The 25,170-nt window shown below is 38.0% G+C and overlaps 2 protein-coding genes across 7 annotated transcripts in view; one reads left to right on the forward strand and one right to left on the reverse strand.

Moving 5' to 3' along the window:
* Nucleotides 1–487, reverse strand: part of MMUT (methylmalonyl-CoA mutase) — a 39,224-nt gene extending 38,737 nt beyond the window's left edge. Inside the window, exon 1 of one of the 4 annotated variants that reach the window (XM_081828404.1) lies at nucleotides 331–487. The gene's annotated coding sequence lies outside the window, so the exon portion shown is untranslated. Of the gene's footprint in view, nucleotides 1–326 lie in introns of all 4 variants that reach the window. The other 3 variants (XM_081828400.1, XM_081828401.1, XM_081828403.1) reach the window with 3 other exon arrangements.
* CENPQ (centromere protein Q) lies at nucleotides 18–20,548 on the forward strand. Of its 3 annotated transcripts, XM_081828407.1 has the most exons (11): nucleotides 18–204; nucleotides 619–782; nucleotides 1,069–1,143; nucleotides 5,509–5,651; nucleotides 6,601–6,649; nucleotides 7,893–8,019; nucleotides 9,311–9,379; nucleotides 12,974–13,103; nucleotides 18,650–18,769; nucleotides 18,902–18,979; nucleotides 20,056–20,548. In XM_081828407.1, the coding sequence occupies exons 4-11, from the start codon at nucleotides 5,550–5,552 to the stop codon at nucleotides 20,185–20,187; spliced, it is 807 nt and encodes a 268-aa protein (XP_081684533.1). In that variant the 5' UTR covers nucleotides 18–204; nucleotides 619–782; nucleotides 1,069–1,143; nucleotides 5,509–5,549; the 3' UTR covers nucleotides 20,188–20,548. The 3 variants fall into 3 exon arrangements, with proteins under 3 accessions (XP_081684533.1, XP_081684532.1, XP_081684531.1); XM_081828405.1 differs by lacking the exon at nucleotides 1,069–1,143 and having other exon boundaries at nucleotides 20–204; XM_081828406.1 differs by lacking the exons at nucleotides 619–782; nucleotides 1,069–1,143.
* Nucleotides 20,549–25,170: the final 4,622 nt, after the last annotated feature.

The following is a 25,170-nucleotide window of genomic DNA, read 5'->3' on the forward strand; positions in this document are numbered from 1 at the left end:
TCTTGCAAGCGCCCTCTGCCTAGCGGAACCTAGGGGTGCTGGGGTGGCCAGGGAAGATGGCGACATGGCCTCTGAGGCGAACAAGCACCTTCCTTCCAGCAGTACCTCCTAATTCCCACACACCACGCTGAAAGTGAGAGGTCGGTGGAGAATCTAAACCCAAGGAGAAGGTAGAGGAGAGCAGGGTGCCGTCACAGTGGGAAGGTAAATAAGGAAGGTGGGAAGAGAAAAAGGACAGGCTCAGAGGACGGGGTAAGTGGGGAGAGAGGAGCCAGAAGAATGGAGGGAGTTGAAAGGCTGACGTATCTCGAGGTGCACAGTCTTACTCACTGGCCGGCCTGTCTCTGACCTCGGCTGTGGAAGAGGGCGGCTGGACTTCGGAGCTCCAAGCCCTGAGAGCCAGAGGTCCACACAGCCGAAGCCCTCACTGACCTTGCGCAAAAGCCAGCTGGAGAAGTCAGGGGGCGTAGGCCGACACCGCCCTCCCTGCAGCCAATCTCATCGCGCTCCCGTGGGCGCGCTTTTGATGACGTTGGGACTGTACCAAGATGCCCGCCTCTTCCACCCGCATTTCCGGCTTCTACCCGCCCACTTCCGGGCCTCCTCTGTTTTTCAAAGGTTTGGGCGCGAATTGCTCTGGCAGTGGCTCCCTGGAGGATTGAAGAGGTGTCGTCGGTGATCAGTGAAAGCTTTTAAACCGCTGGTGGATCCATCTTGCGGCATGAGTTTTGCGGCCAAAGGGATTGTGGCAGACTCCGCGGCTTGTATCTCAGGAGCGTGAGGTGATTTTCCAAATGGATTTTCCATATCTGCCCTTCGGGGCCAAGGATTGATATATTTGATTTGCTAGGATGTAGTGAAGCCGCACCTGGTTCCTGGGTTCTTCCCTCCTTTCCCCAATTCATCTTCATCCTAGTTCTTTTTCCTTAATCTCCCGTGGCCCATAGTGGTGCGAAGTGCAGCCTTAGAGATTAGTGTCTTTGGGCATTGACGTAACTGCGGCCGGCAGCGTTGCTATCCCGAGGCATTTGTCAGGAGGTAAACATTGCGTTATTTGTGTTTCGCCAGACTTAGTGCTTGCCCTGTGTGCTTACACTGAGGCCTAGATTGAGAGACTTGGTTTCCACGAATTTCAGCAAACCGGTAAGAAAAATAAGACAAGTTAGGATGCCTCCCTGTTTCCTACGGAATAAGGAGTAAATTCTTTACTGTAGTATATAGTCTGGCCGCAAACTACTGTTCCAATCTTGTTTCTGTCCCTTACTCCCATACACATTCAAGTCTCGCTGAATTTTCCCTGTGCCCGAACAGACCAGTTTCTTTCCAACTGTTCTGCCATCAGGCTTTTGCTGCTTTCTCTTAAATACTTCATTCCCGATCCTTCTGGCTAAATATTTCAAAATGTAATTACCGTGTTACTTTTTTTTTTTCTGAATACCGTATATCATTCCCCCCCCCACACACGCATACACATCAATCTGAATCATCCACTCATTTTTGTTTTATAATTTTTGTCACATGATATATAATTTTATAGTAATTGTTTTCATATCTGTCTCTACCCACTGTCACTGGGCTATGGTTTCCTGTGGATCTAAAGCAGGGCAAAATTTCTATTCATTTTACATTTACATTAAAATTTCTATTCTAGTTCCTTTACAACTGGCCCAGTAGTAATAGAACATTGTGACTTATTGAATTCTTACTATGTCCCAAGTATTGTTCTAGGCACTTTATGTATTCTGTACAAAATTTTAGCTTCACAAAAGCCTTTAATGTTGGTGCTTTTAACTTTAACCCATTTTACCAGTGGGGAAATTGAACAAATTTACTTGCCTGCGGCTGTACAGCTAGTTAAATGGCAGAGCCAGGATTTGGAACCAGGCCATTCATCTTTATTCCTGACTTGCTCTTGGCAGCGGTTCTCAATCTGCGGTACCTTCACACCAGGAGACATTTAATAATGTCTGGGGACAGTTTTGGTTGTCACACCTTGGGGAAGGGAGGGTACTAGCAACTAAAGACCAGAATACAGTTCATGGGACAGCCCTCACAACAAAGAGTTACTCCATCCAAAATGTTGATAGTAACGAGCTTTAGAAACTTTTTGTGCTATGGTTTATTGGCTTAAGTAGGTATCAGTGAAAATGGTGCAGCTCGTATTGCCGCTAGTAAAGAAACAGCTTTTTTTTTTTAATTTTTAATCAGCTGCAACTGATTCTTTCATACAGTACAACCAAAAATTAATTGCTAGTCAAACCCATAGAGTATATAACACCAAGAATGAACCCTACTGTAAAATACAGACTTTGGGTGATAGGATATGTCAGTGGGAGTTCATGAATTATGGCAAATGTACCACTCTGGTGTGGGATGTTGGTAGTGGAGAAAGCTGGGGGTACAGGGGGTATATGGGAACTCTATATACTTGCTGCTTGATTTTGCTGTGAACCTAAAACATCTCTAAAAAAGAAGGTGGTGGGTTTGTTTTTTTTTTTAACAAATTACTGGGAAAATGACATTTAAAAAGAAAAACCAATTATTTTATGATCAGATTCAACATACATAAAATTTTTGCCAAATTATGATAAAAGTTTCTAAATGAATATTGTCAGTTTCTATATTTAAAGGCACTATAGTAGTTTGTGAGTCAAATTTGAAGTAGCACTAAATTACATGTTTTTGAATAAAGAATATCAAGAAAAACTGATTAATAGAACCAAACTATAAATAAGTGCCAGCTGAGAGTTAGACACCAGAAGCGCCCACAGACTTTTAGAGTGGAGTGGAGTGGTTAGGAGGCATGAAGAGCAAGTGGCTCATGCTCTGGGAGGGTGGGCAGAGACAGGAGAGGAGAGCAGCTCAGGTGGAGGGCATAGTGTATGCATTACTCAAAGTGTGTTTGGGAAATCATCAAATCTAGCTAGAGAGAGTCTTATAAGGAGTAGTGGGAGAGAGTATGGAAAGCTAGGCAGGGCTAGATTTTTAAGAACTATAAATGACATGGTAGAGTTGGATGTTGTGTAGTAGGTATTGGGGAAGGATTTTTAAATTTTTTTAATTAAAAAAATTATTTATTTGTTCCAGAATTCGGGATCAGAAACAACTTGGTAGGGCTGACTCATGTCTTTTCCATGCAGGGTCAGCTGCAGCATATTGGCTCAGGTACATGTACCAGGCTGGCAAGTTGGTACTGGCTATTGGTTGGGAGTTCAGCTGGGGCTTTTGCCTGGGGCTTTCAGTTCCTCTCCATGTTGGCCTTCCTCATAGCATGGTAGCTGGGTTCCAAGAGCAAATATTTCAAACATGAGGATGTTGCAGCTGCCGGTCTCTTCATGTTTAGGCCAGTAAACTAGTACAGAATCATTTCCACCATATTCTACTGCTCAAACAGCTACAGAGTCTGCCAAGATTTAAGATAAAGGGACATAGACTCCATCTCTCAATAATAGGAGTAAGAAGGAATTTGCACCATTTTTAATTTACCAAATGGAGTGAGGACTAAATTTCAGCCCTCACTTGCTCCCTCACCTTCTTCATTGAAAAACCTGTACTGCTATATGTATCGTAACCCTTCCAGGAGAGGCCCACAAGTGAAACTGTCATGTGGATTGGTTTTTAAGTCAGGGAAGGATAAGGGCATGGATGTCACGTTGAAAGAATTAGGCATCTCAGGAATCTAACATTAACTGGGTGTAGAGTACCACATTGTTCAAGAGCAGGGTAAAGTGTAATTTACCAGAGCTTTTTGTAACTGATCTTACATGTAGTCCCCAAGTATAGTGGTGATCTTTCAATTAATTATTTCCCTCCATTTTTGTTAATCTTACTGAAAAAAAAGCTTGAACCTTTACCTTTTAAAATGTGAAGAAATAGATTTATCCAAATTAACTCCTTTATTGTCTCTCAATCTGCATATATAAACTATTAATCTATTTAACTCTGAATTTTTAGAAAAGGAATGGTGACTGGTATGTATCTAGCTGTATATGCCTAGAAAACATTTATATATATATAAATAAGATGTATATACTACATATATGTATGTATGTGTATATGGGCATACCTCATTTTTATCGTGCTTCACAGATACTGTGTTTTTTACAGATTGAAGGTTTGTGGCAATCCCACTTCAGCAAGTCTTTTGGCTCCATGTTTCCAACAGCATTTGCTCACTTTCTGTCTGTTACATTTTGGGAATTCTTGCAAGATTTCAAACTCTTCCATTATTATTATATTTGTTAGGGTGATCTGTGATCAGTGATTGACTTGCTGAAAGCTCAGATGATAGTTAGCATTTTTCAACCATAAAGCTGTTTTAATTAAGGTATGTACATTGTTTTTTTAGATATAATACTATTGCACACTTAATAGACTACAGTATAACATAAACATAACTTTTACATGCAAATGAAACCAAAAATTTCATTTGACTTGCTTTATTGCAATATTCGCTTTAGCTGTCATCTAGAATGGAACCTGCAATATCTCTGAGGTATGCCTGTACATACATACACACACACACACACACACACACACACACTCCTCTATGTATACTGTACCTAACTTCTAAGCTATCTACTCCTTATGGCCTAAAGCAAGAATAAACATTCTATTCCTCTGTTCCTTTTAACAGTAATGAGTTTGGTGATAAAGGACTATTTGGTGATGAAGGACTTAAATTTTGTCATCGAAATCATCCACACTCCTGTGTCTGTTTTGTAATTTGTGGAAGGACAGAATAATCATTATACTACTGAGCTTTTTTAAAATGCAAATAGTTCAGGCAGAGTTGTAGCTTAAATCCTTATGAGTGACTTTTTCACTTGAATTTCCACAGCATAGATTCATAGTATGGACCCTAAAGATTATCTCCTTTCATCCTTGGCATAAGTCGAATGAGAAATCCATTAGGCTTAAAATAAGAAGACCTGAGTATTACTCTTCAAATTAATATTATCTGTGACCAGAGTAAAACAATTTAATACTTTATATTTCCATTTTCTTGGGTCTAAACATGGAGATAATGTTATTGTATGGTGGAGTATAAAGTAAGAGATGCAAAAGCACTTTCACATGATTTTTTTAAAGCCATAAAAATAGAAGAAATTTCTAGGAATGAAATTGAATTAGATACATACTTCAATAATAATCAGTGTTACTTGTTTTAAAATATGTTTAAGTGTTCTAAAAACAATACTTCCCCAAAACTTTCATTATGATTTTTTTAAAGCAAATTTGGAACATTTATAGGTAGTTCTTTTTTCTTTTTTTTATTGGAGAGAGAGAGTAAGCACAAGCAGGGGGAGTGGCAGGCAGAGGGAGAAGCAGTCTCCCCGCCGAGCAAGGAGGCTATGTGGGACTCAATCCCAGGACCCTAGGATCATGACCTGAGCCAAAGGTAGCCGCTTAACCGGCTGAGCCACCCAGGCGTCCCTATAGGTAGTTCTTTTTAACAAAATATTCTGCAAGCTTAAGCTTATTTTTGTGTCCTTTTTATCTTCACAGATTTTTTGAAGCACTGTTAAAATTGTTCTGTTTAGATTAAGATGTCTAGCAAAGCAAGTTCTTCCAAGAAAAGGTCTCAACAGTTAAAAAGAAACCCAAAAAGAAAAAATGATGATGAGGAAATGGAGTTACCAGAGAAAAAGGTAATGAAAATATTGAGTTTATCATTCAGAACTTTTTGATTAAAAATGTCATTTGTTCTATGTAAAGGAGTATGTGAAGACTAAAGGTCAGTTTGAGTACAAGTTATGTGGCAGTTGTTGCAACATAATTTGTAAAAATTCTCAGATGAAAATTGTTTATTTCAATTTCTAAAGATACTAATCAGAGAATTCTTTGTTGAGGAGGGGGTCGTGGGACATTGCTAAGGTGTTTGAATGTGAAGACTAGGAGTAAAGTGTATACGCCTTACTTAAAATCTGTCAGTTGGTGAAAGAGATTTTTATTAACAGAGAAGAATTACCTTGGGAGGAATTAGCTTCTTTCTACCATAATTTCGCCCCTCTCTTACAAAAGAATATTTAAAATGTAAAAATTTTGTTGTGATTTATCCTATATTAGGCAGTGCCTATGTTTTTTGCAGGTAAAGTATGTAACACTATTTCATAGGCAAAATGACTAATGATTTCTTTAACATACTCTTTGACACAGGGCACTTGGATGACTCAGTCGGTTAAGCATTCCACTCTTGATTTTGGCTCAGGTCATGATCTCCTGGGTCATGGGATCAAGACCTGAGTAGGGCTCTTTGCTCAGCGGGGAGTCTGCTTGAAAGATTCTCTCTCTCTGCCCCTACCCCCACTTGCAAGCTCTCTCTCTTACTCTCTCTAAAATAAATAAAAATAAATCTTAAAAAAATATATATTTGACACTATATGGAATTCTATTGTACATTATTACCATTGTCCAGGAATTACTTTAGTATATCCTCTGCCTGTTAGAAATACACACCCTTTCTCTGTAGAAGTAGCAATATACTTTTTCTATCTAGCCAGAAGATATATGAATACTCTACAACATACATGAGAAATATATTGCAAAGGTAGTGTCTTTTTATCTGATGTTTAATTATGTGTGCGTTTTTCTCTCTAGGTTAGAAACATAGCAAAAAATAAAAATCCAAAGCATCTGCCTTCTGAAGGTATTTATTTTCTATATCTTGTTTAATTTGTCTGTCTCAAGATGTCTGTATTCATAAAAAAATTCTCAGCATCTTGTTTATGAGCTGTACAAAAGCAAAAGATACTAGGGGCTCCTGGGTGGCATAGTCAGTTGAGTGTCTGACTCTTGATTTTGGCTCAGGGTAGTGAGATCCAGCTCCATGTCGGCTCTGCGCTCAGCGAGGAGTATGCTTGGGACTTTCACTCTCTCTCCCTCCCTCCCCACCCCATGTATGTTCTCTCTCTCTCTCTCAAATAAATAAATCTTTTTTAAAAAAAGCAAAAGAAAGTAATAAACAGCTGCATTCTCATTTTTGCAAGAATAAGTAGTACTGGTTAGTCAGTAATTTTGGTCAACTGAAATTTCACTTACCGCCTCTAGCAAAATATTGTGTAAGGTTCTAAATTGATAGGAACTAGAGAAAATCAAAGTGTCCCACAATCTGAATTATTACTGATCTAAGATATATAGACACCCTACTGATTTCTCTTTAAAACAGATGTGCTTCTGTCCTACCACCATTGCATGGATTAGTTTGGGGCTACTGTCTAATTTTGTTTGTAATAAGTTAGTATGGAGTGGTCATCTTTCCTTAGGCATCACTTCATCTAAGAATTCCCTTTCTCTCCTCACCAACACCAAGCTAGGTTCCCTGGTTTTATACTTCCATAGTTCATGGTGCACTTTTTCTTTTGTAATGCTTTGCGTACCTGTAATTAAAATTACTTAGTCTCCCTTCTCTCCAAAACTAATCTATATATGAGCCAATAGTGTATCTCCTTTGTTTATCTCTTATAAGTAGAACAATACCAATAACCAAGTAGACCCTGAGTATTTTGTTCCAGTTGCCATTTAACATTTGGTAGAAATAGCTTTCTAGTCTTCTCAATGAAGCTCTTTAATTTAGGTCATTTCTGGGAATCAGACTTTTATATTGAATCCTAATAATTGTAGCCTGCTTCTTCATTTAGAATTGTCTTGGGTTTGTATCTGCAGTATCAGCTAATAATATTTTAGTTAACATAATATTAGACAGCATAAGCATATTCAATGACTGGCATATTATGTCTGTGCAATAAAAAGGAAATTAAATAGTTTATGCAGTCTTATAATATTTTGGTTCTCATACTTCTATTAGCTTTTTAAAATAAATTTATACTTGAATCACTTTTTAAGTAAAAACATAAAATTTCAAGATTGACCAGAGTCTCTTCCTTCACCAGTAACAAGACAAACAGAGCATACTAATCTAAAACGGGTTAAGATAGCATCCAACAAGAGAAAAACCTGGCAGCCTCTTTCAGAGAGTAGTAGAGAGCACTTACAAACTATGATGGACTCAGTAATAATGTAAGTATGAAATTTTTGCATTTCATCCTTGATTTCTACTTATATGTTTTCCATAGAAACATATTTCCTTAGAAACATTTCCTTTTAAATGTCATTATTTATTTTATGGTGATAGGGTGTTTTGCAGGAAGTCGTTAATTTCAGAAGCTTAGGATTCCATCAGTGAAAGAAAAATGAAGTCTGTGTGGCATGACCTGCTATCTATAAACTTTAAACTTGTTCTATCACTAGGGATACTTTAAGAAGTTGAGTTCCAATTGACACTTTATATATAAGCTGCCATGGTGGGGATACAAAGAAAATAAGACAGGATTCTGCCATCAAGAAGCTGAACTCATCTAAATTAATTACAATTATAGAATGTAATAAGAAGAACTTTGATTGTACCTTTGCTTAAAATCGTATTTCAATAAATAAATGTATGAAAGAAACAGACAAAAAATAGTGGCAAACTATTTTCATTTTATAAAATTATAATCCTGATATCAAAACCTGAAAAAATAGAATGTACATACAAGCACACACCCTGAATACTGTTAAACCCCTTTCACTTATAATATAGATGTAGAATTCCTAAACTAGAAATAGAATCCAAATGTATATCTAAAGAATAATTAACACTAAACAAATAGAGTTTAGTTTAGGAACCTGAAGATTACTTTAGGAAAGCTGTCAAAACAACATGACAGATTAAATTAGGAAAACATAATATGATATTTTAATATCTGTTTTAAACCATTTGCTGAATTCAATACCAATTCCATATTTAAGAACAAAACAAAACAAAAATAAATAAAACTCTTTAAAGAACAGAAATGTAAGGATGCTTTCTTAACATGACAAAGAATGTCTACCTGGAACCCACAGCAAGTATTATACATAATGACAAAATCCTAGAGGCTTTCCCAATAAAATCAGGAATAAAACATGGAAAAAAAAAGTGTGTTTGATATAAAATAAAAAGTGGGTGCACCTGGGTGGCTCAGTCATTAAGGGTCTGCCTCCGGCTCAGGGCATGATCCCAGGGTCCTGGGATCGAGCCCCGCATCGGGCTTCCTGCTCAGCAGGAAGCCTGCTTCTCCCTCTTCCACTCCCCGTTTGTGTTCCGTCTCTTACTGTCTCTCTCTCTGTCAAATAAATAAATAAATAAAATCTTTAAAAATAAAAAGTGATTGATTCTACCTGGCTAGTGAGGAGGGGCACTTGAAAGAAAGCAGGGAGAAAAAGTAAACACATTATATTCATTGTGTTTCAAACTAGTATTTATTCAATCTTTTTTTTTTTTTTCTAGAGCAATTTTGAGTAACAATATTGGAGAAAATGAACGAGTTCAGTATCATCTTAACTATCTGAAGAAAAGGTAATGTAGTTATGCAATAGAATGTTTTTATAAACTATAAAATAAATATAAAAATATATTTAAAATAAAATTAGTAGAAGTCTAATCTGTTTCTAGGTTACCAGAATAGACATGTGTGGGATATAAAAGTTTTTCTTTCATTCTGGGGTTTTTTTGTTGTTATTTTTGTTGTAATTTTAAGAAGGTGAATGACTTGGGAATGTATATTCTAAACTGCTGCATGCAGTTATGAAGTCAGTTAAGAGAATTTATAAAAATAAAGTCTGAAAATCACAAAATGCCTGCTTCTACAGTTCATTTTTTTGTAGTGGGATTTGAAAAAATATTTTGTCCGCTTTAACTCCATCTTCATTTTGAGCAATTTGAAGTTAATCGTTTACCATTCTTATCTGAGATTTATTCCATTACTGTGTTTTCATTTCAATATTGTATTATATTATTTTCATAAGTAGCAAGTGTGATTTTCATGGTATTACTGCTCTTCATCTTATGGCAAGTCACAAATGGAAGTTTCTTTTCAAGTGCTCTTAAAGTCACACCACTGCCAGTAATTTTCAGTAACTACTATTTGCACAGAATTTTTTCTTTTCTTCTTTTGAAGATTGTATTTATTTATTTGAGAGAGAGAGCATGAGTGGGGGAAGAGGCAGCAGGAGAGGGATAAGCAGACTCCCCACTGAGTAGATCCCAGGACCCTGAGATCATGACCTGAGCCAAAAGCAAAGCCGCTTAACTGACTGAGCCACCCAGGCACCCGACTTTTTCTTTTCATAGAAAAATGTTCTACATCTTAGTTTTGGGTTTGCCTGAAACTAGTAGACTAATTTCTAGTCTAGTCTAGTTTACTAGTTTCTAGTCTAGTAAACTAGAGCTAGTAGACTTCTTGGGAAGTCTAAGCAAAAATTCTGCTTACTTTAAATATAGTTTCAACAATAGTAGCAAAACAGAAAGGGTGGTTGGAGGTGGGAGTTTGTAGAGAGGTTGAAGAGATTGAAAAAGGACTGCTAGAAGCAGGCCTGCCACCTACTTACAGGAATGACAGTCTAATATTAAAAAGGAAGGAGTGTACTAAAAAGCCAGTATATAAGATAATACATAATAAAAGCTATTTATTGCCTTTTAATAGAAAACAAGTAAGTCCTATTTGATGTGTAAATGAGAATATTTTAGTACAATTAGATTTGCAGGATTCTTAAAAAATCTTATTAAAATAAAAGTGTAACATGAATACACTCTACTATGTCAACAACACCTAATCATCATTCATAAAATTTTTCTATAGGGCAGACTTTCCCAAAGTATGTTCTCTAAAAACTGTAGTGGCTAACCCATTTTGTTTGACTAGCAACCCTGTTTTGTTTGTCTGATCATGGGTCTGCCCTATAGAAAACTGTTATGAATGATGATTAGGTGTTTTTGACATAGTAGGGTGTATTTATGTTACACTTTTATTTTAATAAGATTTTTTAAGAATACTACAAATCTAACCACTATTTAGAACATGTTGAATAGTGAGTGACCCTTTCACAGAATTAACTTAATAAACTTTTAGAAGAAATTGTTCATAAATGGATCTTTATTTTAGTTAAGAAATCAAGAACTTATTCCTCTTAGGAATACTTATACACACAGGTTTTTATTCTTTTTTTTTTAAAGATTTATTTTAGAGAGAGAGAGAGAGATCAAGAGCAAGCGAGGATAGGGGCAGAGGGAGAGAAACCCAAGCAGACTCCATGCTGAGTGCAGAGCCAGACATGGGGGCTTGATCCCAGGACCCTGAGATCATGACCTGAACCAAACTCCAGACTCGGGTGCTTAACCAACTGAGCCACCTAGGTGCCTAGGTTTTTATTCTTAAATGTGATGTCCTTCCTAATGACTGGATAACTGAAGTTTATCCCAACAGTTTAATGAAAATTGTGATTGGTGCGTTTTATATTGCCTACTTTTTTTCTTTACAAAAAGTAATATTTTGAGTAAGATCCTAGGAAGATGTGTTCTGTTTTCCACTATTTATGCCTGCAAATCTTAAGTAGTTGGGTTTTTGAGAACCCCAAAATGTTGCTATTAGCAAGAAGTAACCAAATTTAGATTTTCCTCCTTGATCTCTTCCTCCTGGAATCCAAGAATACAAGCTTTTAGGAAAGCTGTATTGCTCCCTGCTACCAGTGAGGGTAGTAATAGGTTAGTTTCCATTGGCGATCTAATCAACCTGGTTTGAAGGAAAATTTTGTAACCTTGTTGTGTTTTGTTAACTTTTCTGTTTTTAATTTGTTTTTTTTTTCTTTTTATTTTTTTCTTCTATTCTTTCCTTTTTTTACATATTTAGAGAGGATTTCTTAACTTTAATATTGCACAGTATTCATGTTGATTGTCTTTTTTTTTTTTAGTTTGCCTAGTATGCAGTTTTTTTTTTTAATTAACATATAATGTATTATTTGTTTCAGGAGTACAGGTCTGTGATTCATCAGTCTTCTACAACACACAGCGCTCACCACAACACATACCCTCCCCAATGACCATCACCCAGCCACCCTATCCCCGCCCCCTCCCCTCCAGCAACCCTCAGTTTGTTTCCTAAGATTAAGAGTCTCTTATGGTTTGTCTCGCTCTCTGGTTTCTTCTTGTTTCATTTTTTCCTCTCTTCCCCTATGATCCTCTGCCTTCTTTCTTAAATTCCACATATCAGTGAGATCATATGATACTTGTCTTTCTCTGATTGACTTATTTTGTTTAGCATAATACCCTCTAGTTCCATCCAGGTCTTTGCAAATGGCGAGATTTCAATTTTTGATAGTTGCATAATATTCCATTGTATATATATATACCACATCTTTATTCATTCATCTGTCAGTGGACATCTTGGCTCTTTCCACAGTTTGGCTATTGTGGACATTGCTGCTATAAACATTAGGGTGCAAGTGCCCCTTCGGTTCACTACATTTGTATCTTTGGGGTAGATACCCAGTAGTGCAATGGCTGGGTCGTAGACATGTTGATTGTACTTTTAAACAAAGCACTTTAATCTTAACATTTTATTTGCTTTAAACTCTGTGGGACTCACTTATCTTTAAAACCATTGTTAGAGTAACTGATACAGAGATTCTTTTCATTGGACACATTGTCTAAGACAACTGAAATATAGAGTCCAGTGTCATTACAGAATAGTGTTTCATCTCTTACACAGCTATTCACAATAAAGATAGAATTATGTGCTATAGTAGTCTAGGAAACACATTCAGAAGATACAAGGAAAGTTTTATTTTAAAATATATACAAATGAAATTGTATAAATATATATAATAAAATTGATAAGTGTATAAAATAGAAATTTTTCCTTTCATGAAACAACTTAGGCGCCCCATGATTTGAGATAAATCTTAATAAATCGAAAGGCTAAAAGATAATGTATCATGGCTTTTTATGGGTGTCACTGCTAATGTTAGCTACTGTTAATAAAAGAATGTAATAGCCCTTGGGAATATGAGGACAGAAAAAAGATGGCAGCAGTATTTCAAACACAACAAAACAAAAAAATAAAATAAAATAATGGTTCTAAAAAGGTAAACATAATTATTTTTTTTTATCCCTAAGATTGCTACAACTGTGTGAAACCGTTAAAGTCCCTCCCAAAAAGCTGAATGATTTAACTAACGTGTCAAGTCTACTGAAAATGGAAAGGGCACAGCACAGAGCTAATGAAGAAGGTCTGGCATTATTGCAGGTATGAAATTTGAACAGGGAGTCCATAATTAGAGAGTTAGGAGAAAGGGGAAGAGAATAAGAAATTTTTTAAATTATCATGATATTCTCCTAATAATAAATACTAGATTTTAGAACAGGGTTTTCATTAAATTCTTTTTTTTTTTTTTTGTCAGAGTAAAAACTTTACCTAAACTTTGAACCTCTAAAGTTAAAAGTATTTCTAATATATTAGTGATTAAGTAGCAGTTCTGTTTTTTTTTCACCTGACTTTAACTGAACTTCTATTCTTGATTATCAAATTATAGGAACTCATCACTAAATGCTAAAGAATTTCAAAACATATTGACAAGAAGAGCATATACTCATTATTGTTGTTGTTATTATCATATGGCTAACATGTAACGAGGGCTTTCTGTGTTCTAGGTACTGCTCTAGGCACTTGTAGCTACATCCCTTAACTCTCAAAACAACTTAAGGAGGTCTGTGCTATATGATCTCATTATACAAATGTGAAAAAGAGACATATTTTTAGCTGAACCTTAGACAAATTGCTTAAAGTTATAGTGCAGGGGCGCCTGGGTGGCTCAGTCGTTAAGCGTCTGCCTTCAGCTCAGGTCATGATCCCAGGGTCCTGGGATGGAGCCCCGCATCGGGCTCTCTGCTCAGTGGGGAGTCTGCTTCTCCCTCTCCCACTCCCCCTGCTTGTGTTCCCTCTCTTGCTGTGTCTCTCTCTGTCAAATAAATAAATAAAATCTTTTAAAAAAAAAAAGTTATAGTGCAGATCTTAGTCCAACTGCAGATTCTGATTCTCGATCACTATCTTGTAGAAGATAATGGGAGATAACATTAGGTATCATGATTAACTTCAGGCTTTTAATTAGTGGATACTTGAACAGTTAGGAGAAACAAACTTACAGGGCTTATTAAGTAGTTATTAAAACCAAACTAGATTAGACCATATATCTCTTAGCCATTTCAAAGTAGTTTGTAGATAATGGTCCTTAGGTCTTTGTGAGCAATTTAGAAAATATAGAGTTGGTAGTAGTTTATGCAAGGAATGCATCCCCAAGGATTTCTAAGAATTCAAAAATCACAATTTATTCCAGTTTTTCCATATGATTGAGAATAACACTGGGTGGATTAGACTCTGAGCAACAAATTTACATATATTATAAATTAATTACATATATTATAATTTATGTATATTATAAATTAATAAATTCCGTATATGATAAATAGAAACTCACTTTCTTCCTAGTGTGAGATTATATTGAATTTTTATCCCCGTTACTACTTTTCAAGAGTATATTTTCAGCACTGACACTAGTTCCACCATGTAATGAACAGTTGGATGTCATTGACATAGGTTTTTTTTTAATTTCAGCTTTATTGGGCTATAATTATAAGATATTCAAAGTGTACACTGTAGTGATTTGATATATGTACACACTGTGAAGGATTCCCTCATCTGGTAAATTAACACATCCATCACCTCACATTATTTATTTTTTATTTTGTGTGTGTTAAGAACATTTAAGTTCTCTCTCAGCAAATTTTAAGTATACAATACAGTGTTACCGGTTATAATCACCTTGTTTTTCACATTAGATCATCACACCTTATTCATCTTATAGCTGAAAATTTGTACCTTTTACTAACCGCTCCCTATTTTCTCCACTCCCCAGCCCCTGGTAACCACTTCCTTACTCTTTTTTTGTGAATTTGGCTTTTTTTTTTTTTAGGTGATTTTAAAAGGTTTTCAAGTGTGATAATGGCAAAGTTATCTTAATATTTAATACTCATGTAAATCACTTGAAAGTAGTCAAAGATAGTAAATGATAGTGTGATTTTTGTAATACCGAGGGGCATTTCTGTATTCCAGAAAAAAGCATAAATATAGTTAAATGAAAAAAACCTTTTTCTATCCTCAACACTTCTGACACCAAATGTGTGGGTTTTTCACGAAGCACTTTTCCAGTTCTCTGCAGACACCAGCTAGGTGTCCTACAATTTCATCCAATTCTGACACTAAGTACCTGGATTTAGTGCAGACCACACAGGTTAAGGGCTCAGTCCCACAAGACTGCCCCCCACTTCAGATGCCAGTTGTACTTCTACACCTCCTGTACTTCTAACCAACCAAGTATAAATCATGTGTTGCCATGACCCCTTCCTCATGTTCAGTAATTTGCTAGAACAACTCACAGAATTCAGGAAGGCACTTTACTTACTATTTACCAGTTTTTTATAAAGGATACATTCAAGAACAGCCAAATGGAAGAGATACATAGGGCAGGGTATAGGGGAAGGGCACACAGCTTCTGTGCCTCTTCAAGTATGTTGTCCTACCAGCGCCCCAAGGTGTTCCACTAACCTGGAAGCTCTCTGAACCCAGTGTTTAGAATTTTTATGAAAGCTTCATCAGGCAGGCAGAATTGATTATTAACTAAATCTCCCCTTCTCAAGAGATCAAGGAGTGGGGCTGAAAGTTCCAACCCTGTAATCACGTGGTTGATTGCTCTGGCAACCAGCCCTCATCCTCTCTGAATCATTCATTAGCATAAACTCAGGTAAGGTTGAAAGAGGCTTATTTTTTTTTTTAAGATTTTATTTATTTATTTGACAGAGAGAGATAACAAGCAGGGGGAGCATCAGGCAGAGGGAGAAGCAGGCTCCCGCTGAGCAAGGAGCCCAACATGGGGCTTGATAGCAGGACCCGAGCCCAAGGCAGACACTCAACCGACTGAGCCACTCAGGTGCCCCAGAAAGAGGCTTATTATGAATAGCAAAAGATGCCACTGTCACCCAAATCACTCAACAAATTACAAGGATTTTAGAAGCTCTGTGCCAGAAACCAGAGATGAAGACCAAATACACATTTCTTATATCACAGCATTACAACAGTCTATGGTTTGCTTGCTTGACAGCCAGTTACTCAATGGAAGCACTGTTTGCATTTTGTGCATAAGAGTTCTTCACTGGCCTACTAGAATCTTTGAACTAGGAATTTGTATGTCTTGTCTGTATCCATCAGTTTTCTGTTATGTGCCTTACTTAGAACCACTGCCTTTTCCCACAGAAGCCTAGAGTTATTCTTGGTGGTGACTTTTCAAAACCTGTATCAGCTAATAAGTAACAGAAGTTGTATTAATTGAGCTCCCTCACTCAGTGACGGTGCTACAGAAAAGGCAGTGGTGAGCAAAGTCTCTGAGACTGAGAAGATGGTATAGGAACTGCTGGGGCTTAATTTTTTAATCCCTATGGACCTCTGCATAAGAACAGAGCCATAGGGGTGCCTGGGTGGCTCAGTTGAGCGACTGCCTTCCGCTCAGGTCATGATCCTGGAGTCCCAGGATCGAGTCCCGCATCGGGCTCCCTGCTCAGCAGGGAGTCTGCTTCTCCCTCTGACCCTCCCCCGTCTCATGTGCTCTCTCTCTCTCATTCTTTCTCTCAAATAAATAAATAAAATCTTTAAAAAAAAAAAAAAAAAAAAGAACAGAGCCATAGGATTTCACAACCAGAGTTAGCATAAGAAAATATAAAAATAAGGACAAAAAATAGCAATCCACAGGTAACAAAAGCATGCCAAAAACATGTGTTCACAAAACAGATGAACACTAACCTAATTCTTAAGCAAACTGAAAGAAATTCAGAAAAACAGTAGAGGGTATGGAAAAAAATCATAAATCGGTATTAGAAATACTAAAAACTGAAGCTACAGAATTCAGGAAAAAATTAGAAGTAAAAGAAAAAACTTTTCAGATATGCAGACTAAATTAGAAGAATTAAAGCAAATGCAACAGATAAATGCTTAAAATAAATAGTAAAATAAAGGAGAAATTTTTAAGAATCAAAAAGAAACATTTTTTTAAAGTTGAGAAAAAGTGACAAAGTAAAAGCTCAGCATAGAAAATATGGCATAGGTATGGTAGGCATACCCAAAGAAGATAACCAAAGCAATGGACCAAAATAATTTTTTTTAACTACAATGGAAATTTTTAGTCCTTATTATATTAACTGTTTTCTTTATTCATTGTTGTTATTCATTCCCTCTATAGTGGGTTGAATAGTGGCCCCAAGTCCTAGCCCTGGAACCCGCAAATGTGCCCTTATTTGGAAAGAGTCTTCCCAGATATAATTAAGGATCTCAAGATGAGATCATCCTGGATTATCTTGGGTGGGTCCCAAATACAAAGACTAGTGTCCTTAAAGAGACAAAAATGTCCTTAATAAGAGAAGGAGACATGGAGGAAAAGGCTGTGTGAAAAATGCAGAAATTGGAGTGAGCAGCCACAAGGAATGCTGATAGCCATCAGAAGCTGGAAGAGGCAAGAGAGGATTCTCCCTCAGAGGTTTCAGAGGGAGCACTGCCTTGCCAACACCTTGCTTTGGACATTTGCTCTCCAGAACTGAGAGAGAATAAATTTCTGTTTTCAGACACCAAGTGTGTGGCAGTTTGTTTTGGCAGGCACAGTAAACTAATACATGTGGTAACACACATTTGTATTGGACAGCACTCTCTAAATCCAAAAACCAAGTCACAGGAAATTCAGGACCGAGGAACAGGTTAAACCTGACTGGCAAATTCTGCAAAGCAAACTATCTAGTTTCCTGTACAAATCAGTTGGAAAGAACCAAAAAAATTGGAGTGGGAAACTATAGATGAAAGGAGACTTAATATGCACTTACTAGAATGGCCGAAATCTAGAACATGGACAACAACAAATGCAGATGAGGATGTGGAACAAGAACTCTCACAGCTGGTGGGAATGCTAAATGGTACAACCGGTTTAGAATACAGTTTGGCAGTGTCTTACAAAATGAAACCTACTCTTACCACACGATACAGCAATCATGCTCCTTGGTATATTATACATGTATGTTTCAATATTGCACATGGATGTTTGTGGCAGCTTTATTCATAATCGCCAAAAGTTGGAATACCAAGATGTCCTTCATTAGGTGAATGGGTAAATAAATGTGGTACCTCAGACAATGGAGTATTATTCACCACTAAAAAGAAATGAGCTATTGGGCCCTTAAGAGACATGGAGGAACCTTAAGTGCATATTATAAATCATAAGTGGAAGAAGCCAAACTGAAAAGGCCCCATACTGTATGATTGCAACTATATGATAAGCTAGAAAAGGCAGAACTGGAGAATAAAAAGATGAGTGGTTGCCAGGGGTGTGTAGTGATTTAGAGATGGATAGACAAAGCACAGGAGATTTTTAGGCCGTCAGTCCTTGGGCTCTGCTACATTCACCGGGTCTTCCAGGATCTCTGATTATAGCAGTTTTGCTGAGTTTTTGAGGAAATATGCTTGTACGTGGGTTGTATCTCCTTGTTCCATGGAAATTAAATTTCCTTATAATGAATTATTATGTTGGTAAATTAGTTTCTCGGAAGTCTGTTTTGTGAAAGAAAAAAAAATTACCAGTTTCTTCCAAAAATGTTTCCATATATGTGGTATTTAAAAAATATGTATATGTATATTAATACCTATTTGGGTTTCATTTAATAATGTATTTAGTTTAAAACATTAACTTTATGATTCTCACTCAGGAAGAAATAGATAAAATAGTAGAGACCGTAGAGTCAATGACTGGGAATATTCAGAGCCTAAAGAACAAAATTCAAGTTCTGACAAGTGAGGTGGAAGAAGAAGAAGAGAAAGTAAAACAGGTAATTGTTTAATAATGCATTCCTAGAGTGGATAAATTTTTTAATGCTTGTCTCTCAGCAAGACAACTTTGAATGTAAAAAGAGAGAAATTAGCCTTTTGAAATAATCTGTAGCTTTCTTTTTCTACTTTAGATGTTTCACATAGATAGTAGTGGGGTACTCTGTCTTCCAGAACTTTCTCAGAAGAGTCTCAAAGCACCCACACTTCAGGTAAATGCCAATTTTCCATATCAACTATATCATCAGTTATGAAGCACATATATAAAACCATAATATCCTTTTCCTCTTTTAAAACAAATGAAATCCAAGATACAAGTTTTTAGGCAACATTGTTTTTCTCACTTGACAGAATAGTTCGAACATCTTTATTTGTGAACTTCTTTCATGTGGATCTCTCGTTCTTGTCAATAACTGTAACATTCCATTGATGAAGGTACCATACTATAATTCGTGAATTACTGGTAGAAATAAATGATTGTTGCAGTTACATAAAATGCTCAGTATACCCTTGTATATATATCTTTAGGTATTTGTGTGGTTGTAACTTAGGATAGATTTCTGGAAGTAAATTCCAATAGATGAGTTTATTTATGCGTCTAACAGTGGCCTATAACTCTTCATGAAATAGTGTGTTATTTGTAGTTGACTGTATACTGGTATCTGTTTTCACAGGTTCCCAGTAGCTATTACAGTGTAAATGCTTATAGTGGTAGAAAGTCTTCAAGTTTCTCAAAAATAATTTAAAATAGTCCTATCTGTAGTCCACTTAAGGTAAAAGGAAAGGGAATGGACAGAGGTAAAACAGAATAATACAGTTTGGAAAGAACAAGAATGAGTTGATGATTACTGAAGTTGGGTGATGGGTATTTGAGGTTTATTGTACCATTCTCTCTAAATAACATACATTTGACATTTCTCATAATAAAAGGTTAAGAACTATTTATATGGGTCAATGTGGTCAAAAGGTACAAACTTGCAGTTATAAAATCAAACAGTCTTGGGGATGTAATGTAGAACACAGTGACTGTAGTCAATGACACTGTCTTGTATATTGCAAAGTTGTTAAGAGAGTAAATCTTAAAAGTTCACATCACAAGAAGAATTTGTAACTATGTATGTATGGTGCTAGATGTTAACTAGACTTATTGTGGTGGTCATTTTGCAGTGTACACAAATATCACATCATTGTGTTGTGTACCTGAAGCTAATATGATGTTATGATGTTATATGGCAATTATATCTGTTTTAAAAAAAATTTTAAACTAATTGTACTATTATACCCACAGAAAGAAATTTTGACATTAATTCCAAACCATAACGCTCTTCTGAAGGACTTGGATGTTCTCCATAATTCAACCCAGACGAGGAATATGTTAACTTTCATCGAAGAAGCTTATAAGAGACTGGATGCCTCTTAAAGAGTTTTTTTAGACTGTTCTGTACTAATTTAATGTTTATGAGTTTGTAAAACTGTTAGCCTATGATGATACTGCAGAGGCTGAGGCTTCTTCAGGTTTTATTTCCAACATATACTTAAAATTAGCTTCTGTAGATCTATTAGCATCTAATATAGTCCTAAAAACTGTTTTTAGTAGTTGCCAAATCTAGGAACTCACATTTCTATTGTGTCTCTGGTTGTTTGAGCCACAGTCTAATGATTTATAATGGCTGAATAGAGCTCATTTATTGGTTAGTGCAGAGGAACTGTGATACTGTAATGTAATATATGTGAAGTGTGTATAGTGCCCAGTACATAAAAACATAATTGTTTGCAATCATTATTCTTTAGTTCATGACTTGCATTTTCGTCTAGTCATCTGGAACTTGAGAAATCCCCAAATGCCTTTATTTCTTTTACATAACCCTCTAGACTTTTTGTGACATAATTAAGATTTGCCAGGTGTCTTTACCTTTGGGGGTAGCATGAACATTTTATTTCTTTGGTTGGATTATTGACTAGATGTTCAATATTTTCCACTGTCATCAAAGCATACTTTTATTTAAAAGGAACCTAAGCACATTTATTCCCTTAAAAGAAAAATCAAACCAAAAAAACCCTTTCTATAAACCTTGTCTCATTGTAATAATGTTAGGAGTTAGTTGGACAGTTAAGTAGTCAGGGCCAGGGTCCTCAACAAGAAAACGTGGAGTCAGGACAGCTAAGACAAAACAGTACTAACATCCTGTTTTGCAGCTTAGACAAGACTGTACTAGCATTTTGTTTTGCAGCCTTTGTAGAAATGATTCTGCAAAATGTCCTAATGCTCTTGTTAAATCAAACCCTCTCCGAGGCTGAGAAACATGGGGTCCTGGCCACCACTGAAAAATATGGGGACGAACAGCAACTTCATTACCAGGGCATGGGTGAGCCCTTGGGTGGCTTCCAATTCCCAACTGGAGCCCAAGCTGTCCCTCCACAAGACCCCAGTTGGGACCCTAATATCCCCTCAGAAACTGGTACCTCAGTCACTTCCAGGCTTGCATCCTAGAGGGATTAAAAAGGTCAAAGGTTAAGCCCCTGAATTATGCCAAGTTGCCTACTGTCACCCAAACTCAAGAGGAAAACCCAACAGCCTTCTTAGGTTGAAAGAGGCTCTCAGTAAATACAGCTAACTCCCCCAGTTCTCCCAAGGCCAAGATCATTCTCAAAGACAAATCTGTGAACCAGTCGGCCCCAAATACTCGAAAAAGGTTGGCAGTTGGCCCAGGGGGGACCCTAGAAGAGCTCATAAGAGCTTTTACAATGGGACCAAGAGGAGAGTAAGGAACAAGAACAGAGACTAAGAAAGAAGTCCAAGGCCCTAGTTTCGGCCTTATATACTGTTACCAACTCAGCCCCTCAAGGCGCTGATACCAAATGCCACTTCTGTGGCCGCCCAGGGCACTGGAAGCAAGAATGCCCTCAAAGGCAAAAATCAAAGCCCTGCAACCCCTGTCCTACATGTGGAGGAGGACACTAGGAATCTGAATGCCCTTGAGATCTCAATCTCCAAGGACTCAGACAACCAGCACCCCAGACAGGGACTGATGGGACCTGGGGCTCTTCACGGTGGTCCCCCAGAACAGTTTGCCATTGGGAACCCAGAGCCTCAGGTAATTCTGGAGATAGAAGCAAAGCCAGTCAATTTCCTTCTTGATACTGGAGACACCTTTCCTGTTCTACTCTCCACCCTGGGCCAACTGTCTAACCACAACGTTGTTGTTAAGGGCGTCACTGGACAACCCACAACCAGATTTTTTTCTCACCCACTGGGATGTACTAGGGAGATCTAATTTTCTCTCACTCCTTCTTAATAATGACTGAGAGCCCCACACATGATAATTCTATAGAGATAATATGTCTAATCTGGGAATTCTCATGTTGATAACCCCCGGACAGACTGGTAATTGCCTCCCCTTAATAGAGGCTTATATTTATCCCCAGGCCTGGGCAACTCAGAAGAAGTGGGTCAAGCCTTAACTGCAGTGTCTGTCCACATACACCTTAAAGACCCCACAACTTTCCCTTGTCGGAAGCAATACCCTGTAAACCAGAATCAAGGGAGGGCCTAATAAGAATCATAAATAATCTAAAGCAGCAGGGGCTCCTAAAACAATGCAACAGCCCATGTAACACCCCAATTTTGGGGGTACAGAAACCTAATAAGGGGGCACCTGTGTGGCTCAGTCAGTTGAGTATCTGCCTTAGGTTCGGGTCATGATCCCAGAATTCTGGGATTGAGCCCCTTCTTGGGCTCCCCCACTCAGTGGGGAGTCTGCTTCTCCCTCTGCCCCTCCCCCTGCTCAAGCTCTCAAATAAAATCTTTAAACAAAAGAAAGAAGGGAGGGAGGAAGAAAGAAAAAGAAAAGGAAAGAAAAGAAAGGAAAGAAAAAGAAACCTGTGGTTCCAAACCCTTATGCCCTACTGGCTCAAGTCCCCTCAGACAAAACAGTTTTAGACTTAAGAGATGCCTTGTTTTGCATTCTGCTTCATTCAGATTCTCGGTTTCTGTTTGCATTTGAAAACCCCACTAATCTGACCACCCAATTAACATGGACACTTTTACCTGAAGGATTCCGAGATAGTCCCCATTTATTTGGGCAAGCCCTGTCCCAAGATCTCTCAGATTTTTCAGCTGAAAACTGCATCCTACTACAATATGTGGATGATCTATTATGTGCCTCCTCTGAGCAAAGCATTCAAACTGGCCCCCAGAAACTTCTCAACTTCCTGGATACAAGAGGATATAAGGTTTCTCAGCCCAAGGCTCAATTATGCAAGACATCTGACAAGTATCTGGGCTTTGTCCTCACAGAGGGGACAAGGAGACTGGGAGAAGTTAGGGTTCGGCCTACTACGGCCTACCCGCTCCCTAAAACCCTAAAACAAAGGGTTTTGGGGGCATAACAGGGTACTGTTGCTTGTGGATACCAGGGTATGGAGAAATAGCACACCCTTTTTATCGATTGCTCAGGGACACCCGGACAGCCGGTACCCACCTATTAATGTGGAACCCAGAGTCAGGAAAAGCTTTTAAACACCTCAAGGGGGCCTTGCTCAGTGCCCCAGCTTTAAGTCTTCTTATCAGGAGGGCTAACAACTTGTATGTGACGAAAAGAAAGGGAATGGCCTTGGGTATCCTAACCCAGGCAGTGGTGGCCCTTTTGGAAGAGGATCTTACCATACACACCCCCCATAAAATTCAAGGTCTCTGACCTGTCAACCGATGGCAATCACTGGCTCACAGACAGCTGCCTTCTGTGGTACCAGGGACTATTAGAGGGTCCAGTCATGCAAATAAAAACCTACCAACCTACCAGGGACCCTCAGACCTCTGGGGATGGTACCCTGGCAGCGCCCCTGATTGGCAAGAAGCAGGTAGGTCATCACTCCCTTTCCCTAACGGCAGTTAGGGTCACTTCTTCAGAGGGGGGAATGTTCGGAGTTAGTTGGACAGTTAGGTAGTCTGGGCCAGCAAGAAAACATGGAGTCAGGAGAGCTAAGACAAAACAGTACTAACATCCTGTTTTGCAGCTTAGACAAGACTGCACTGGCATTTTGTTTTGCAGCCTTTGCAGAAATGACCTCTGCAAAACGTCCTAAAATGAAACAATTAACCACAAAGCATTTGTCACTATCACAAGCTGGGGCAGTTAAGACATAAGTCCCCACATGTCAGCCCAAAAAGACCATCAGCCCGTCGTGATCAAAGCCCTGATTAGCACGTCTAAGTACACGCTGGTTGCTTAAGATAGTTCTGCAAAAGAGCTCATTAAAAACCCCTAGACTTTGAAACTCCAATGCAACCCTCTGGGGTCCCCTCTCTCTTTGGGAGCTTTGTACTATATCGCTCAATAAACTTTGCTTTGCTGCCCACCACTCTTCATCTGGTCTACCTCTTCATTCTTCAAAGCAGCATGACCAAGAACCGTGGGCACTAAAGGAAAAATCCTGAAACAATAAGTATATACATGTGAATAAATTACCACTTAAATATATTAAAAAATCTTTTCTAGTCACTACAGTATATTGTCTGGTTTGCTTTTATTTATTTGCAAAATAAAATAACTGCAATTTCTAATTATTTTTCTTTCTAACCTAGAATATCTTGTCAGTTATGGTAGAAGGTACCATAATTCTGTTGATACCCTCCAGGCAGAAACCACCAAGAACACAGCTTTAGTTAAACAAGTTCAGTGTAATGCTCATTGCAGTGAGGGAGACCACATTATCATGTGGAACCCTGAGGAGCTTAGTAAAAGGGTCAGAAGCAATATCCTCTTAAGAAATAATAGTTAGGGGCGCCTGGGTGGCTCAGTCGTTGGCTCAGGTCATGATCCCAGGGTCCTGGGATCGAGTCCCACATCAGGCTCCCTGCTCCGCGGGAAGCCTGCTTCTCCCTCTGCCCCTCCCCCTGCTTGTGTTCCCTCTCTCGCTGTGTCTCTCTGTGAAATAAATAAATATTTTTTTTAAAAAAAGGAAATAATAGTTAAGGAGAACATTAAAGGATTTTAGAGGAGAAGTCTTAAGAAAGGAAACTAGTAGTGCAGCATTTAAAGAAAATATTTTTGTGTACTTTGTACTGCCTGCTATATGCCAGGCAAAGCAAATAAAAATAAAAGATAATACAAAATCTCTATAAAACCCCTCACTTGGAAACTTAGAACTTCTTGTTTTTAGAGTGATGAATAGGGGCGCCTGGGTGGCTCAGTTGGTTAAGCCTTCCGCTCGGGCCATGATCCTGGGGTCCTGGGATTGAGTCCCACTTCGGGCTCCTTGCTCAGCAGGGACCCTGCTTCTCCCTCTGCCTGCCACTCCCCCTGCTTGTACTCTCTTCTCTCTGTGACAAATAAAATCTTAAAAGAAAAAGAGGGGCACCTGGGTGGCTCAGTCAGTTAAGCGGCTGCCTCCAGCTCAGGTC

This window comes from Leptonychotes weddellii, chromosome 8 (genome assembly GCF_054177405.1).
Source record: "Leptonychotes weddellii isolate Sample4059 chromosome 8, ASM5417740v2, whole genome shotgun sequence".
Lineage (NCBI taxonomy): Eukaryota > Metazoa > Chordata > Mammalia > Carnivora > Phocidae > Leptonychotes > Leptonychotes weddellii.

Bases quoted from the DNA above. Each gene is read 5' to 3' on its own strand.
- CENPQ (XM_081828407.1), top strand. From the start codon at position 5,550: ATGTCTAGCAAAGCAAGTTCTTCCAAGAAAAGGTCTCAACAGTTAAAA. The intron at 6,650-7,892 runs GTATTTATTTTC...TTCCTTCACCAG, and splicing joins AAAGCATCTGCCTTCTGAAG to TAACAAGACAAACAGAGCAT. The intron at 8,020-9,310 runs GTAAGTATGAAA...TTTTTTTTCTAG, and splicing joins ATGATGGACTCAGTAATAAT to AGCAATTTTGAGTAACAATA.